Below are 16,543 nucleotides of genomic sequence, written 5' to 3'. Positions count from 1 at the left end.
GTGAAGAGATTCTAGTTATGTCCTTACATAACCTTTCTCAAATTGCAAATACTAATTTGTAAAAAAATAATCAAGAACGGAAATATATGCAAGATCAGGGTTGAGATAGCTTTGGCCAGAGCTAGAATAGGAATTTGTGAGTAAGAGCAAATTTCACAGTTGATTCAGTAATAACCATTATTATTTTTTTGAGAAAATTTTATGAGTTTATTCTTCTTCTTTTTTTTAATTTTTTTTTTATTTTAAGACACTATAAAGGTTCCAAATTAACTCCTACATTTTTGGCTTGGCGCAAAAAAGTTAGTAATATTTTTCTTCGTGAATCTTCACTGATCTTTATAATATTTACTAGACGGCCTATGCCCTCGCTGCGCACGGGCCCAACACTTTAGATTATAGTGCATCTATGTGTATGTAGTTGTCTTTGAATAGTGATTATATATACATAGAGTATATATTATATTCAAGACACCATTAATATAACATTGTAGTTTGTGTTCCGTATCTAAAATTTTATTATATTAATGTTTGCTACGAATACAAAATCGGCAAATTTATTAATATTTTTTAAAAAAGAAGACTTGTTTAAAAGGAAACTATTTTCCTCTCTTTGAGATAAAACAATAACAATATTTAAGCATCAGTTGATACTTTCAATTTTAATTCGATTAATTTAAAGGTGCAAAATACGTATTATTTTTTGTCAAATTTTGATTTGGATAATTTTAATTCAAATTATTAAATAATTTTACATGTTTAAAACGAAACAAAGTAGAAATTGATTTTCTATTTAAATGAAGAAATACTATTTTTTAATTTTTTGGTAAATATTCTCGGTTTAGCTCATTTTACTTGTCATGTTGTCTTTTGCATGGTTTTTTAAGAAAACGTTGATTAGAATTATAATTTGACTAATTTACCTTATTCATTATTTGATCTCCATTTGATATATTTTTTTTTACGACATTAATCTCTTTTCACATTTATTAGAGTAAGAATAAAAATAAAAAAGTAATTAAATTCTATCTTATTTTAAAATATAAATATTTTAAGTATATTTATTTTATCAAACATAACAAATAAATGACATGGCAGAATAGCAAATACAACAGTTTAATATCTAGATTAGATCTCAGGCTAATATGAAAAAAGAAAGATTGGTTTGACTACTTAACCTTTTGAAGAAAAGCAATTTCATTTGCTCCCACTAATGGATTGATACGCACGTGGCAATGAATCCATCATTATTGACTTAATGAAATACTTTGGAAATTACATGAATATTGTTTGATTTTTTAATATGGAGTGCACTTTTTTTTTTTTTGACATTATTAATTTGCACTATTTTTATGCATATATATATATATATACTATGTTCAAAACACGATTAATATAACATTGTAGTTTGTACTCCGTATCTAAAACTTTATTATATTAATGTCTACTACGAATACAAAGTCTGCACTTTTTTTTTTGACATTATTTTTCTTTTAATATGGGTTCACTTTTTTTTTTTATATTGTTTGATTTTGTTAATATGGGGTCCACTTTTTTTTACCGTGAGTTTTTTTTTTTCATTTTTCTTCAATGTGGAGATGGTGGGTTCCACTTTTTTTTTTTTTTTTTAAATATTGCTTGATGTTGTTTAGTATGAGGTCCACCCTTTATGGGGTGCACTTTTTTTTTTTGGACATTATTAATTTGCACTATTTTTATGCATATAATATATATACATATACTATGTTCAAAACACGATTAATATAACATTGTAGTTTGTGCTCCGTATCTAAAACTTTATTATATTAGTGTTTGCTACGAATACAAAATCAGCACTTTTTTTTAACATTATATTTTTTTTTTTTTTTAATATGGGGTTCACTTTTTTTTTTAATATTGCTTGATTTTGTTAATATGGGGTCCACTTTTTTTTTCCATGAGTTTGGAGATGGTGAGTTTCACTTGTTTTTCTTCCTTTTTTTTTATTTTTTTTATTGCTCGGTGTTATTTAGTATGGGGCCACTCCTTTTTGTTTTAAGGGACAATGGACGACGAAGCATGGGTCTAAACCCATGCTTTATATAGTTTTTTATTTTTATTTTTTTTATTTTTTATATTGCTTGGTGTTGTTTAGTATGGGGCCCACCCTTTTGAACATTATTAGTTTGCACTATTTATATATATATATATATATATATATATATATATATATATACACTATGTTCAAAACACAATTAATATAACATTGTAGTCTGTGCTCCGTATCTAAAACTTTATTATATTAGTGTTTGCTATGAATACAAAGTCTGCATTTTTTTTTTTTTTGACATTGTTTGTTTTTTTAATATGAGACTCACTTTTTATTTTTATTTTTATATTGCTTGATTTTGTCAATATGGGATACTATGTTCAAAACACGATTAATATAACTTTGTAGTTTGTACTCCGTATTTAAAACTTTACTATATTAGTGTTTGCTACGAATACGCACGTGGTAATGAATCCATCATTATTGTCTTAATGAGATACTTTGAAAATTACATGAATATTGTTTGATTTTTTAATATGGGGTGCACTTTTTTTTTTGACATTATTAATTTGCACTATATATATATATATATATATATATATATATATATATATATATATATATATATATATATATATACATACTATGTTCAAAACACGATTAATATAACATTGTAGTTTGTACTCCGTATCTAAAACTTTATTATATTAGTGTTTACTACGAATACAAAGTCTGCACTTTTTTTTTGACATTATTTTTTTTAATATGTAGTTCACTTTTTTTTTTTTTTGATATTGCTTGATTTTGTTAATATGGGGTCCACTTTTTTTTTACCGTGAGTTTAGAGATGGTGGGTTCCACTTTTTTTTTTTTTATATATTGCTTGGTGTTGTTTAATATGGGGCCCACCCTTTTGGACATTATTAGTTTGCACTATTTTTATGCATATATATATATATATATATATATATATATATATACTATGTTCAAAACACGATTAATATAACATTGTAGTGTGTGCTCCGTATCTAAAACTTTATTATATTAGTGTTTGCTACGAATACAAAGTCTGCACTTTTTTTTTTTTGACATTGTTTGTTTTTTTAATATGGGATTCACATTTTTTTTTTTTTTTATATATTGCTTGATTTTGTCAATATGGGATATATGTTCAAAACACGATTACTATAACATTGTAGTTTGTGCTCCGTATTTAAAACTTTATTATATTAGTGTTTGCTACGAATACGCACGTGGCAACGAATCCATCATTATTAACTTAATGAGATACTTTGGAAATTACATGAATATTGTTTGATTTTTTTAATATGGGGTGCACGTTTTTTTTGACATTATTGATTTGCACTATATATATATACTATGTTCAAAACACGATTAATATAACATTGTAGTTTGTATTCCGTATCTAAAACTTTATTATATTAGTGTTTACTACAAATACAAAGTCTGCATTTTTTTTGACATTATTTTTTTTTAATATGGGGTTAACTTTTTTTTTTTTGATATTGCTTGATTTTGTTAATATGGGGTCCACTTTTTTTTACCGTGAGTTTGGAGATGGTGGGTTCCACTTTTTTTTTTTTTTTTTTTTTAATATTGCTTGATGTTGTTTAGTATGAGGTTCACCCTTTATGGGGTGCACTTTTTTTGTTTTTTGGACATTATTAATTTGTACTATTTTTATGCATATAATATATATACATATACTATGTTCAAAACACGATTAATATAACATTGTAGTTTTTGCTCTGTATCTAAAACTTTATTATATTAGTGTTTGCTATGAATACAAAGTCAGCACTTTTGTTTTTAACATTATATTTTTTTTAATATGGGGTTCACTTTTTTTTTGTTTTTGTTTTTTACATTGCTTGATTTTGATAATATGGGGTCCCCTTTTTTTTCCCATGAGTTTGGAGATAGTGAGTTCCACTTTTTTTTTTTATTTGCTCAGTGTTATTTAGTATGGGGCCCACCCTTTTTTTTAAGGGATAACGGACGACGAAGCATGGGTCTAAACCCATGCTTTATATAGTTTTTTTTTTTTTTTTTTTTTTATATTGCTTGGTGTTGTTTAGTATGAGGCCCACTCTTTTGGACATTATTAGTTTGCACTATTTTTAAGCATATATATATATATATATATACTATGTTCAAAACACGATTAATATAACATTGTAGTTTGTGCTCCGTATCGAAAACTTTATTATATTAGTGTTTGCTACAAATACAAAGTCTGCAATTTTTTTTTTTACATTGTTTATTTTTTTAATATGGGATTCACTTTTTTTTTTATATTGCTTGATTTTGTCAATATGGGATACTATGTTCAAAACACGATTAATATAACATTGTAGTTTGTGCTCCATATTTAAAACTTTATTATATTAGTGTTTGCTACGAATACGCGCGTGGCAATGAATCCATCATTATTGACTTAATGAGATACTTTGGAAATTACATGAATATTGTTTGCTTTTTTAATATGGGGTGCACTTTTTTTTTTTGACATTATTAATTTTCACTATTTTTATGCATATATATATATATATATATATATACTATGTTCAAAACATGATTAATATAACATTGTAGTTTATACTCCGTATCTAAAACTTTATTATATTAGTGTTTACTACGAATACAAAGACTGCACTTTTTTTTTTACATTTTTTTTTTAATATGGGGTTCACTTTTTTTTTTTTGATATTGCTTGATTTTGTTAATATAAGGTCCACTTTTTTTTTTTTCTATATTGCTTGGTGTTGTTTAGTATGGGGCCCACCCTTTTGGACATTATTATTTTGCACTATTTTTATGCATATAATATATATATATGTATATATATAGTTTGTGTTTCATATCTAAAACTTTATTATATTAGTGTTTAGTACAAATACAAAGTCTGCGTTTTTTTTTTGACATTTTTTTTTTATATGGGGTTCACTTTTTTTTTTATATTGTTTGATTTTGTTAATATGGGGTCCACTTTTTTTTACCGTGAGTTTAGAGATGGTGGGTTCCACATTTTTTTTTTATATTGCTTGATGTTGTTTAGTATGGGGTCCTCCCTTTATGGGGTGCACTTTTTTTTTTTTGGACATTATTAGTTTGTACTATTTTTATGCGTATAATATATATGCATATACTATGTTCAAAACACGATTAATATAATATTGTAGTTTGTGCTCCGTATCTAAAACTTTATTATATTAGTGTTTGCTACGAATACAAAGTCTGCACTTTTTTTTTAACATTATATTTTTTTTAATATGGAGTTCACTTTTTTTTAATTTTTTTTTTTTATATTGCTTGATATTGATAATATGAGGTCCACTTTTTTTCCCATGAGTTTGGAGATAGTGAGTTCCACTTTTTTTTCTTCCTTTTTTTTTATTGCTCGGTGTTATTTAGTATGGGGCCCACCCCTTTTTTTTCTTTTTTTATAAGGGACAACGGACGACGAAGCATGGGTCTAAACCGATGCTTTGTATAGTTTCTTCTTTTTTTATTTTTATTTTTTATATTGCTTGGTGTTGTTTAGTATAGGGCCCACCCTTTTGGACATTATTAGTTTGCACTATTTTTATGCATATAATATATATATATATATATATATATATATATATATATATATATATATATATACTATGTTCAAAACACGATTAATATAACATTGTAGTTTGTGCTCCGTATCTTAAAAACTTTATTATATTAGTGTTTGCTACGAATACAAAGTCTGCACTTTTTTTTTTTTTTTGACATTGTTTGTTTTTTTAATATGGGATTCACTTTTTTTTTTAATATTGCTTGATTTTGTCAATATGGGATACTATGTTCAAAACACGATTAATATAACATTGTAGTTTGTGCTCCGTATTTAAAACTTTATTATATTAGTGTTTGATACGAATACAAAGTATGTACTTTTTTTTTATCATTGTTTTTTTTAATATGGGATTCACTTTTTTTTTTATATTGCTTGATTTTGTTAATATGGGGTCCACTTTTTTTTTTTCCTTGAGTTTGGAGATGATGGGTTCCACTTTTTTTACTTTTTTTTTTAATATTGGTTGGTGTTTTTTTTTTTTTTTTAATATTGGTTGGTGTTTAATATGAGGACCACACTTTTTTTTTTAATGCTTAACGGACCACGAAGCATGGGTTGAGACCCATGCTTCTATATAATAGTAATATTAAAAGTACACATATAACTTTGGGTATAAAATTAAACTAATAGGTATTTTTACAATATGTACACAGAACCATCAATTACATCCATGTTATCACACTCAACTTTTTTTTTTTTGGAGGTGTTATTATTGGTATAGGCTTGGTGTATCCTCCAAAACTTTCAAAGTCTCCACAAGTTGTGCCATGAAATCCATTGAGCCAACCATGATCCAGTATCTTTTTTTGGAGGTGTAATTATTGGTATAGGCTTGATATATACTCCAAAGCTTTCAAGTTGACCTTCACAAGTTGTGCCATGAAATCCATTGAGCCAACCATGATCCAATATATTTATGTTGAACTCTGTATCTTCACTTCCCATACAAAGAGGTTTATTTTTTGGAAATGGTCCATAGGAATTTTTGTTGGTCACAAATGTAATTGATTTCAAAACTCTATCAGTTCCAAATGATATTCCATGACGACCATTTACTCCAATCAGATATTCAGAGGGATAATCTAGCTTGATCTGCAAATTCTTCAAGATTTTTGTTAGATAAAATTAATGTTGGGTAAGTTCTGTGGCTTTATTGATATAACGGTTAAGTATAGCGATTTCAATCACACAAAAAATAGTTTTGTGACTTTGCTCATAAAAAAGATAAAGTTCAGTGACACCCATATGTGAAATTAAACCAAGAATGTTGATGTGATCCTTAAAAGAACTAGACATGGTATTGTATCGAGAGTAAAATCATGTATCTCTTGCAGAGAAAATAGCTATTACGTATTATGTTTCAATTTCAAAAAAGTTGTTATCGGTTATATGAATCCTCGCTCCCCATGAGCCGCTACATTACCATTAGAAGTAAAACCATGTATCTCTTATAGAAATCTCCTATTTTTCCCCGAGAAACTAAAAAGGTACCAAAATGAATTTTATTCAAAGTCTCAGACATAGGGTATGCCTTTTTAGAAATTTTCATAACTCAAATCATTATATAACAACAATACATGTTTTTTGTAGAGTCAATTTAAATTTATAGGTGGTGACTTGTGATTGTGGTTACCTGAAATTTTAAAACATGTTTAAATTCATGAGGTATTATCATCAATAATACAATGGTCCAAAACTACTCGTGGATTTGAGCTTCGTTAAATGTCAAGTGCATAAAGAGAGTCTCTCTTTTTTTCTCCTAACGACAGACAGGTAATATTAAACCAAAAGTTTAATGAAGAACAAAATTTCTATCGGAGCAAACAAATAAATTAGTTATTATCTAGTTTACAATTACATAGGAAAGCTTAATTAGTTTATGTAAAAGTGATTAGTACAGCAGGTAATCAAATAAGTCATTGTATACAAAATATTTTTGCTTTAACAATACATAAAACAAAACATAAAAATATGAAACTTACAATTTCCAGATGTTCTATATTTTCACCATGTCTCTGTGATAGAGAAAAATTTCCATCCTTGACATATGAAAATTGGAGATGGCTTACTGTTTTCCGATAGGAAATAAAAATCATTGCAATATCACCTACATCAACATCTTCCCATGTTGTTCCTTTCAATTTAGTACTTGTCACAGTTTCAATTTTGAACCTTATATCTTGCATTTTAGTACAAGATTAATTTACTGAAGAGAGAAAAATAAATTATTGGGAAAAAGACAAAGACAGACAATTAAGTTTGTGATAATATTTAGGTCTACAGGACCTTATTATATACTACTTTAATTTGTTGCATTCTTTTATGCCTTTCTTGAACATGAATTTGAGATTTGGAATTTACTTCAATGAGGTGAATTAATTCTTTTCATTTTTATTAAGAAATGTTTAATGTTGTTCATTGAGGAGATATTTTTTTGTAATTTCTTTTTGTTTGACTTTAAAAAAATTAGGTCCGAGAATAACGTGCAATTATTATTTCACTTGATATTCTTTTCTTGTTGTTGAGATACATAATAATTGCCCCGATTTTTATTTTTTTTTGTTTCTAATTTAGAATATTCCATTATTATTTGAAGAAAACTTGTTTTAGTTAAAGATGAGTTTTGATCATCTTATTTAGAAAGACTTAACCGGTATCGTTTTTGTGTTTTCTACACGATGTTCGGTACCTACTTTTGAGCCCTGACTAATTCAAATTTTGCGCATATTAAAGGAGGAACTGTTAGGAAAAATAGACTTCGGGGGAATAAGAAAAACCCAGCTTTGATAGAGTAATTTTTAATCCTTAAGGAATTTAAGCCCCACTATGTTGTTGCATGATTTTTACAGTAAAATTTGTCAAGAATTTTACAAATCAACGAAATTCCAGTTTCAACAATAAATTCGAATTTCCCACAAGAAAACAGTGTGAATATTTTGAGAGGAAGAAGAGAGTTAATCCGTGTTTGGCAAATCTGATTAACTGTATATGTTTGGGAGGCAAAAGACAAGTATTACCGTATATACCTTTAGGTATCTGTTAGGATAGCTTTACTTAACAGACACAATTCCTCCTAATAGACACTTTAAAAGTCATATTTAATTTAATTAATATATGCAATCTTTCTTCTTCTTCTCAGTTTAAGTGTATTATTATTTTTTCCTTTTCACTGTTTAGTTTTTCCTTTTCTATTGCCGAGGGAAAAGTCCTTTAAAATTTGAAAAGTTTCCATAGTGATCTGTATTTTATTTTATTTTATTTTTGAAAAAAAACCGTTGCTCTATTTCCTTTCATATAATCCTAAAATTCAGCACATAATTGTTCAACAAAAATAACATCCTTGAAATTGGGAAGAATTCAAATGAATTTTAATTTTATTAGGTCACCCAAAAGATAACTACAAATGACAGTTATATGTTTAATATTAAATAGAATGATAGTGAAAAAATTCTTTACAATATCAGTGTATATAAATTAAATTTTGCATGTGTAAGGAATTTTTACACCATGAGAGCGGAAACATCCTATGTGAAGGGGTGTCATCCAACACTGCTTCATCAATTTTTTTTTTAGGCTTAATACATATGCAGCCCCCTAAACTTATTCTTTTTTTCCATTTTGGCACCTCAACTAACTGTTGTTCCTATTGAACCCCTGAACTAGTCCTCAAGTGTGTCTATCAAACACAATCTGACTTACATAGTATTATATTTTCAATGTAGCAACATGCTAATATATATTCTAATTTAATTATGCCATTTTTTAGCTAAGATTAGCAGCAATTGAGAAAGAAAAAAAAGTAAGCTCTTAATTAAGCTGGCAGTGAAAGAGCAGAACCAACAGAAACCGACACATCCATGACCTAAAGAATAGCTTAGCACACGTCTAAAATATTACTTTACCTTCATTACCACAATTTTTTTTGCTTCTAATAAAAATCATATTTAGAGGGTTTGATAGACACACTTGAGGACGAGTTCAGGGGTTCAATAGGAACAATAGTTAGTTGAGGTGTCAAAATGGAAAAAAGGGACAAGTTTAGAGGGCTGCATATGCATTAAGCTTTTTTTTATAAATATATGTGTGTATAATCTGAAAAAAATAGAATTTCAACTACATAAACAATAAATGATACTTCATGAATATAGTAGCTTTGTGGCTAGCTGGTTAGTTTCCTCGCTAATGCAGGAATCCACCCAAGTTCGAGACTAGTTAGTGTATTTTCCATGTTTTTTGCATTTCTCCAAAAGGGCCTCACCCTAAAAAGTAAATGTTGTGAGTGGAGCTTCGAACTTCCTGACTTCTTGTCCAGGATAATATAGACCAGCCTAATTAGGACTCATTTCTTCAATTTTTTAATTAATATAATGTTGGTATATCAATTTATTTGCCACTGCCTTTACATGTTGTAACGTATCTTATTTTCAAGATTATAAATTTCATATTCTAAGGAGATTTACCTTTGAATAACCTAAGTGTATCAACTTAAACTCTATATTTATTCTTTCCCTTCCACAAACACATATTTTTCTTGCCAATAAACATAAGAAATAATCATCATGATTAAGGTTTGCCCATTTATTGGCTTGAATGGGGAAATATGGGATGATGGGGAAGACAAAGTAGCCAATATTTTTGTGTCTCATGGAAGAAGAGTGAATTTCATCCAATTTCTATACATCAAGAATGGATCTTTTGTCTTGTCAAAGAAACATGGAGTTGATGGGGGTAAAAGATTTGAAACTGTGAGTTTTAAGTTTATAAGTACTATACTTTCTGTTCTCAGATTTTTTAAATTTTTCTTGTCTCAAATATTTGTTGAACATGCATGTTTCAGAGATTTTACTTTCTTTTTTTTTTTTTTTTTTGGGTTTTCTCACTCTGTGTCCTCCTGTACGATACATGTTTTAGAGCCCGACTAGTCAGGATTTGCACCAGAAAGTTCCACTTTAGGTGGCAAGGCTCGAACTCAAGACCTTCCAATTAAGGATACTAGAAAACATTTTTCATGAAAAATATTTTTATACGCAAAATGAATTTAGGCATAGAACACCAAGGCTTTTTGATAAAATGTTGGATAAAATATATGTTAAATGACACTTATTTCTTTTTTAAATTTTAAAATGATTCTTGTAGTAAAAGCTTATTATTAAGGGACTTTTTTTTTTTTGCAGATTAACCTTGATTATTGTCACACCTCGAACCATGGCCTAGGCGTAATACGGCACTCGGTGCCTAACTGCATGTGACCGAGCAAACTCATAGGCTGGCTGAATCAACATGTGATATCAAACATGCTAAAATAAGGAAATAAGACTAAGCACATGCCGATCTACTAAAAAGTCTGGCTGAAATATATAATAATTGCGGAAATACTGTTTAAGTCTAAAACATCTTAAATAAATGCCATCAAGGCTAACACATCAACGTCTGCTAATGTTTGACTAACTAGACTATGTTTATGAATCTTCTAACGAATACTGATGGCAGTTCTATAACTATTCAAGACACTAGGGCTAAGCTGTATTCTGAGTCAAATTACTAATAAGCATGCAAGATGAGGCGTCGGGAGAATCATATATATATATATATATATATAAACATTCTCTAATGTTGATAGTTAGCTTCACATACATGTATATGCTCCAAAATTTGTAAGAAAGGTATGAACTTTGAGAAGAATCCCAAAAGCCTAAGTCTTGAACCCTTTAGATGGGTTTTCTTGAAAATCCTAGGTTAAGAACAATGAATTCTTGGTAATGGAGAATACATTGGGAATAGGTTAGGGTTGCTTACCTTAGTGTTCTTGGTAATGGAGAAGAAAAGCAAGTCGTCCTAGGGCTTGGAGAATGAAAAGTGGGGAAATAAAACTATCCAAAGGTATTTATAATTTCTGGCTGACGGGGGTGAAGTACGGGCACCAGGGACGTCCCCTAATTTGAAGTACGGGCCGTACTTGCAGCCCGTACTTGGATGAAAAATTACAGTGAGTAACTAATTTTCCTGGCGATGTACGGGACAGAAGTATGTCCCGTACTTGGATGTACGTCCCGTATATCCAGCCCGCACTTGGGTGCCATTTTCCAGTGCTCTCTGATTTCTTCCCCTCATCGTACGCCTTCAATGTACGTCCCGCACTTCAAAGTACAGACCGTACTTTTTGACGTAAGTCCATACTTCGTCCGTTCTGAGGGGGGATATTCAATTCTAACACTTTTGTCTTGGTTTCTAAGTCCCCGAATCATGAACATAAGCTGGTTAGGGGTACGAGGTGTTACAATTATCCCTCAGAGTTTCTAACTTGGATAAGTGGTTATTGTGTGGATTTTCTTCTTAGTGTTATTCAACCTGCAAATTATGTGACATCAATCACATTTGGCACAAATAAAGCTACTTATGGACCTTTTGGAAACCATGAAATATCTGATATTGAGTTTGATTTTAAGTTTGGAATAGATGGAGCTTTTGGTGGATTTCATGGCACTACTCATATTCATTACTTTGAAAGCATTGGTGTTTATATCAAGCCAATTACTTGTTCTACAATAATAGAGAACAAGAGTGAAGAAACGAGTAATGTTCTGTGAATTCATGAAATTTAATGAATTGAGTAGTATCTTATTGATAAAGTCGTTAGACTGATATCTTATCGGGACCTTTTTCCTTTATTCGCTACAAGACTGGTCCAAAATTCTAGTTCGTTGCACTCACCCTTCATTTCTGTTCATCATTCACGACCCCTGAATGGAAGATAAAATACTTTGCTAAGCAAGCTGCTTGTCAGTCATGTTGGTTAATTGTGTCAACAGAGGCAAGGAGTACCACTGGATAATTATATTTTCACTAAGTCTTTTTGTTTTCGTTGTCTACGATATCTTTCCGGGTGATTGAATTTTCATCAAGTCTCTCAGTTTTCCTTCTCGGACTTTCCTTAGACCCTAATGAAATTCGGATTTAGTGAAGATTGAATAATAGTTTACAAATAAAATCGTTGACTAATTTCTTATCGGATGATTGAATTTTCATCAAGTCTCTCTGTTTTCTTATTCGGACTTCCCTTGACATAAATGAAATTCGAATTTAGTGAGAATTGAATAGTAGCTTACTGATAAAGTTATTGACTGATATCTTTTCGGGTGATGAAGGTTCTCATTAAGTCTTTTCTTTTATGGACTTTCCTTGACCTAAATGAAATTCGGATTTAGTGAGAATCTGATATTAGCTTACTGATAAAGTCGACCCATATCTTATCGGGTGATTGGATTTTCACCAAGTCTTTTATATTTTCTTACTCGGACTCCAACTTTGAAGAGCAATAATTTTAAATATTCAAATTATACTCTTTCAAAATCCGAATTTGGTCGAGGTTGATTTTGTATACATACTTATCTGTAGGTGATTTTGATGATTTCTTTATACGGCATCTGAATTAGTGGATCAATCAAACGGTGCTCCATTGCTTACCATAAATGAAACTCGTAGCTCCGCCACCTCAAATGAGTATAATGACAGGTTGATTAGTAATGCTGGGGTTCTGGAACTGGACTTCTTCGATGTTGTAGGCCTCGGTGAGTCGGATGGTAGTAGACCTGATGATGAGTGGAAACTCCTTTGATGTGAGAACACTTTCAGGATCAAAAAGTTTGTGTAAATAATTTCTTAGGTTGGTTTGCTTGATCGCGTTGGTGGCCTTAAATGTGTTTCTCAACGTGTTTGGTGCACGATTTCGGATAAATTACTGCTGTAAGATAGTCATACTTGTGTAGGATTCGTCTTTTGCCTTACAATTTGATGTTGTCTATAAAATATCCAAAAGTGGGATGGTGTATGGTCATGCTACTTAATTGATTCTTTTCTTCTGCTACAAATGCAGAAGACTGAATAGTTGTTCCCCTAACCTTCCACTTTGTGTTGCTTCTTTTTCCCCTCTGGTCTTTTTGGGTGTTATTCTTATTTCTCTCTGTGTTGAATAGATTCGACCTGGCCGGTCGGGGAGAGATTCACATAGAGACTACTACTATTTGGGAATCTCTTTCTATGTTATCTAGCGGGACTTGCTACAACCAAAGGTTGTGATGGGGTGGTAAATATTCCTCTATACTTAACCAAAGGTTTCAGGTTTGAGCGCTGGGATATGGAGTTGTCTCTGGTCGGGAGCGTTTTGCCTCTTAAAGTGGAACTTTCTGATGCAAATCCGGATTAGTCGGGTCCCAAAACGGCCGGTGGGAAACAAAAAAGGACTAACGGGCTTGCTTACTTTGGATTACTACACTTGATTTAGTTGAAACTTTAGTAGATCATCAATTTGTTGGGTTTTTGATATTGGTGAATGGGAAATGATGGAATGAAAAGTGAAGGGAATATAAAAGGTCCCTTTTGCTTTGGGAAATGTAAAAGGTTCCTTGTGCTTTGGTTAAAGCATCTGTCCCACATAGGAAAAAGAGAGAAAAAGAAAGGTGTACATATTACATTACACCTTCTCTAGTTGCTAAAAGGGTTGAGGGGGAAAGGACCCCACGCGCCGTCGTCGTCGCTCGCTCGGCTCGGCTTTGGATTTGGATTTGGTCAAATGATCTGATTGATTGATAATCTTTTTGGACCAAAATTCTTTTAAATTTTAAATTTAATTATTTATTAATTAATTAATTATTTCCAGATTCTGACCCGTATTAAAAAACGTACATGCAAACCTTTTCCCAACCAGTGCGTTAATGGCTATAAATTTCAGTTAATATTCAGATTATTACTTACGAATTTTCTGAAATCCTCTATTCTTCTACTCTTCTTAAAAGTTTTCTTTTCTGTTTGATATACTGCCATTGAGTGGTTCGCCGCTACCAGAATTTGGAGTACTACTATTTTGGTAAGATAATCGTTCTATCCTGGGAGGGGATATTCCATCGAGTACTGTGAGGGGAATAATTTCCTTAAGGACACACTTTGAACTAAGTGGGCTCGATTATGTTCTGAATATATTTTTCTAACACTGTTTCTGTTCATTTGTCCAGTTTCTATAATTTACTGGTTTTAAGTTTTTACAGATTGTGTAATCTGCTTTTACTAAGTGTTTTATAGATTCAGAAACTTTATTCAGACTTATACAGATTATTTTAAACAACAATCTTAAGGAAATTAGTATATAATATTATAATCTGTATTCTGTTTAAGGAGATTAAAACTTCTGTAGTTTTCTACTCCATATGAATATTAGTATTCTGACTTGAAGATATAAAAACTTCGTTGGAATACCAAAGTTCATAAGTATACTGCGATTTGAAGAAATAAAATCTTCATCGTTTAAGTTTGTGATTTAATTGCTATTCTAGTTTTATTAACTAAAACAGTTTGTTGATTTGACAGTGACAAAGAAAGAATGGCAATTGAGACTGAAACTCCCTCTGCGACTGGAACTCCCTCTGCTACTGGAACTCCTTCTGTGAACATTGCACCAGCGGTCACGCCTACAACCCGTGCCGCTGTGCCACCGGCTGAGAAACCTGCGAAGTTCACCGGTGCCAACTTTAAAGGATGGCAGCAGAGAATGTTCTTTTGGCTTACCACCCTTGGTATGCAAAAGTTCACCAGTGAGAACCCTCCCGTGCCTGCCGCCGACATGCCTGACAACCAGAAATTCATGGTTACTAGGGCTTGGAAACAGGCTGATTTTTTGTGCAAAGGCTACATTTTGAGTGCCTTAGAAGATGATTTGTACAACGTCTACAGTGCAGTAGAGACCTCCAAAGAATTATGGAGTGCACTGGAAAAGAAGTACAAAACTGAAGATGCTTGCTTGAAGAAGTTTGTGGTTGCCAAATTCCTAGACTACAAAATGGTGGATGGAAAAACTGTTGGAACCCAAGTTCAAGAGCTTCAACTTATCTTCCATGACCTTATTGTTGAAGGTATGGTAGTGAATGAAGCATTCCAAGTGGCTGCAATGATTGAGAAATTGCCACCCTCATGGAAAGATTTCAAGAATTATCTTAAGCACAAGAGAAAGGAAATGAAATTGGAGGATCTTGTGATTCGTCTCAAGATCGAGGAAGATAACAAAACCGTTGATAAGAGGTACCGTAAGAGTTCACCGATTGAAGGGGCAAACGTCGTTGAAGATGCTGCTCCGAAAAAGAACAATAAAAGGAAGAGGCATTCTGGAAAGGAGAAGTATCCTAACAAGAAAAAATTCAAGGGCAACTGTTATAATTGTGGTAAAGCAGGCCATAAAGCTCCCGACTGTCGTGCCCCCAAGAAGGACAAAGAGAAAAACAAGGGTCAGGCAAACATGGTGGAAGATGTTGATGACCTATGTGCAATGCTGTCTGAGTGAAACCTGGTTGGTAACCCAAAGTAGTGGTGGCTTGATTCTGGCGCCACTCGACATGTGTGTGCCGTTAAGGAAACATTTACAACTTACACTCCCGCTGGACCCGACGAGGAGCTATACATGGGAAATACTGCAACAGCCAAAGTTGAAGGATATGGAAAGATTCTGTTGAAGATGACATCCGGCAAAGTGCTGACTCTCAACAACGTCATGCATGTTCCATCAATTAGGAAGAACCTAGTTTCAGCCGCACTACTCGTGAAAAATGGGTTTAAGTGCGTGCTGGTTAGTGATAAATTTGTACTTAGTAAGAATGATATGTTTGTAGGAAAGGGCTACCTCACCGAGGGCCTTTTCAAACTTAATGTAATGGTTGTTGCCAGTATTAATGGAAAATCTGCTTCTTCTTACTTATTGGAGTCAAATAATTTATGGCATGTTCGTTTAGGACATGTCAATTACAAAACCTTGCGGAAAATGATTAATCTTGAAATATTGCCTAAATTTGAGTGTAATATATCTAAATGTCAAATATGTGTTGAATCAAAGTTTGTTAAGCATT

General features: G+C 31.3%; 2 protein-coding genes across 2 annotated transcripts; one reads left to right on the top strand and one right to left on the bottom strand.

Annotated features, from left to right (window-relative positions):
- Nucleotides 1-5,800: 5,800 nt before the first annotated feature.
- LOC132629275 (inactive protein RESTRICTED TEV MOVEMENT 1-like) lies at nucleotides 5,801-7,917 on the bottom strand. The gene is made up of 2 exons (XM_060344979.1): nucleotides 7,640-7,917; nucleotides 5,801-6,749 (listed from the first exon to the last, which is right to left on the bottom strand). Exons 1-2 carry the CDS (start codon nucleotides 7,841-7,843, stop codon nucleotides 6,402-6,404), a joined length of 552 nt encoding a protein of 183 aa, XP_060200962.1. The 5' UTR covers nucleotides 7,844-7,917; the 3' UTR covers nucleotides 5,801-6,401.
- Nucleotides 7,918-15,030: 7,113 nt separating this feature from the next.
- On the top strand, nucleotides 15,031-15,984 carry LOC132628299 (uncharacterized). Its single transcript, XM_060344097.1, has 2 exons — nucleotides 15,031-15,564; nucleotides 15,694-15,984. The coding sequence occupies exons 1-2, from the start codon at nucleotides 15,031-15,033 to the stop codon at nucleotides 15,982-15,984; spliced, it is 825 nt and encodes a 274-aa protein (XP_060200080.1).
- Nucleotides 15,985-16,543: the final 559 nt, after the last annotated feature.

Source organism: Lycium barbarum, chromosome 2, assembly GCF_019175385.1.
Source record: "Lycium barbarum isolate Lr01 chromosome 2, ASM1917538v2, whole genome shotgun sequence".
Classification (NCBI taxonomy): domain Eukaryota; kingdom Viridiplantae; phylum Streptophyta; class Magnoliopsida; order Solanales; family Solanaceae; genus Lycium; species Lycium barbarum.
This window is presented reverse-complemented; position numbering and strand designations above follow the sequence as displayed.

What these genes read in the sequence shown, in the direction of transcription:
- LOC132629275 (XM_060344979.1), bottom strand. Translation starts at nt 7,843, where the DNA reads ATGCAAGATATAAGGTTCAAAATTGAAACTGTGACAAGTACTAAATTG. An exon ending in ATATAGAACATCTGGAAATT is followed by an intron (nt 6,750 to 7,639) that starts GTAAGTTTCATA and finishes AAGAATTTGCAG; the next exon opens with ATCAAGCTAGATTATCCCTC.
- LOC132628299 (XM_060344097.1), top strand. Translation starts at nt 15,031, where the DNA reads ATGGCAATTGAGACTGAAACTCCCTCTGCGACTGGAACTCCCTCTGCT. An exon ending in ACCTTATTGTTGAAGGTATG is followed by an intron (nt 15,565 to 15,693) that starts GTAGTGAATGAA and finishes ATTCGTCTCAAG; the next exon opens with ATCGAGGAAGATAACAAAAC.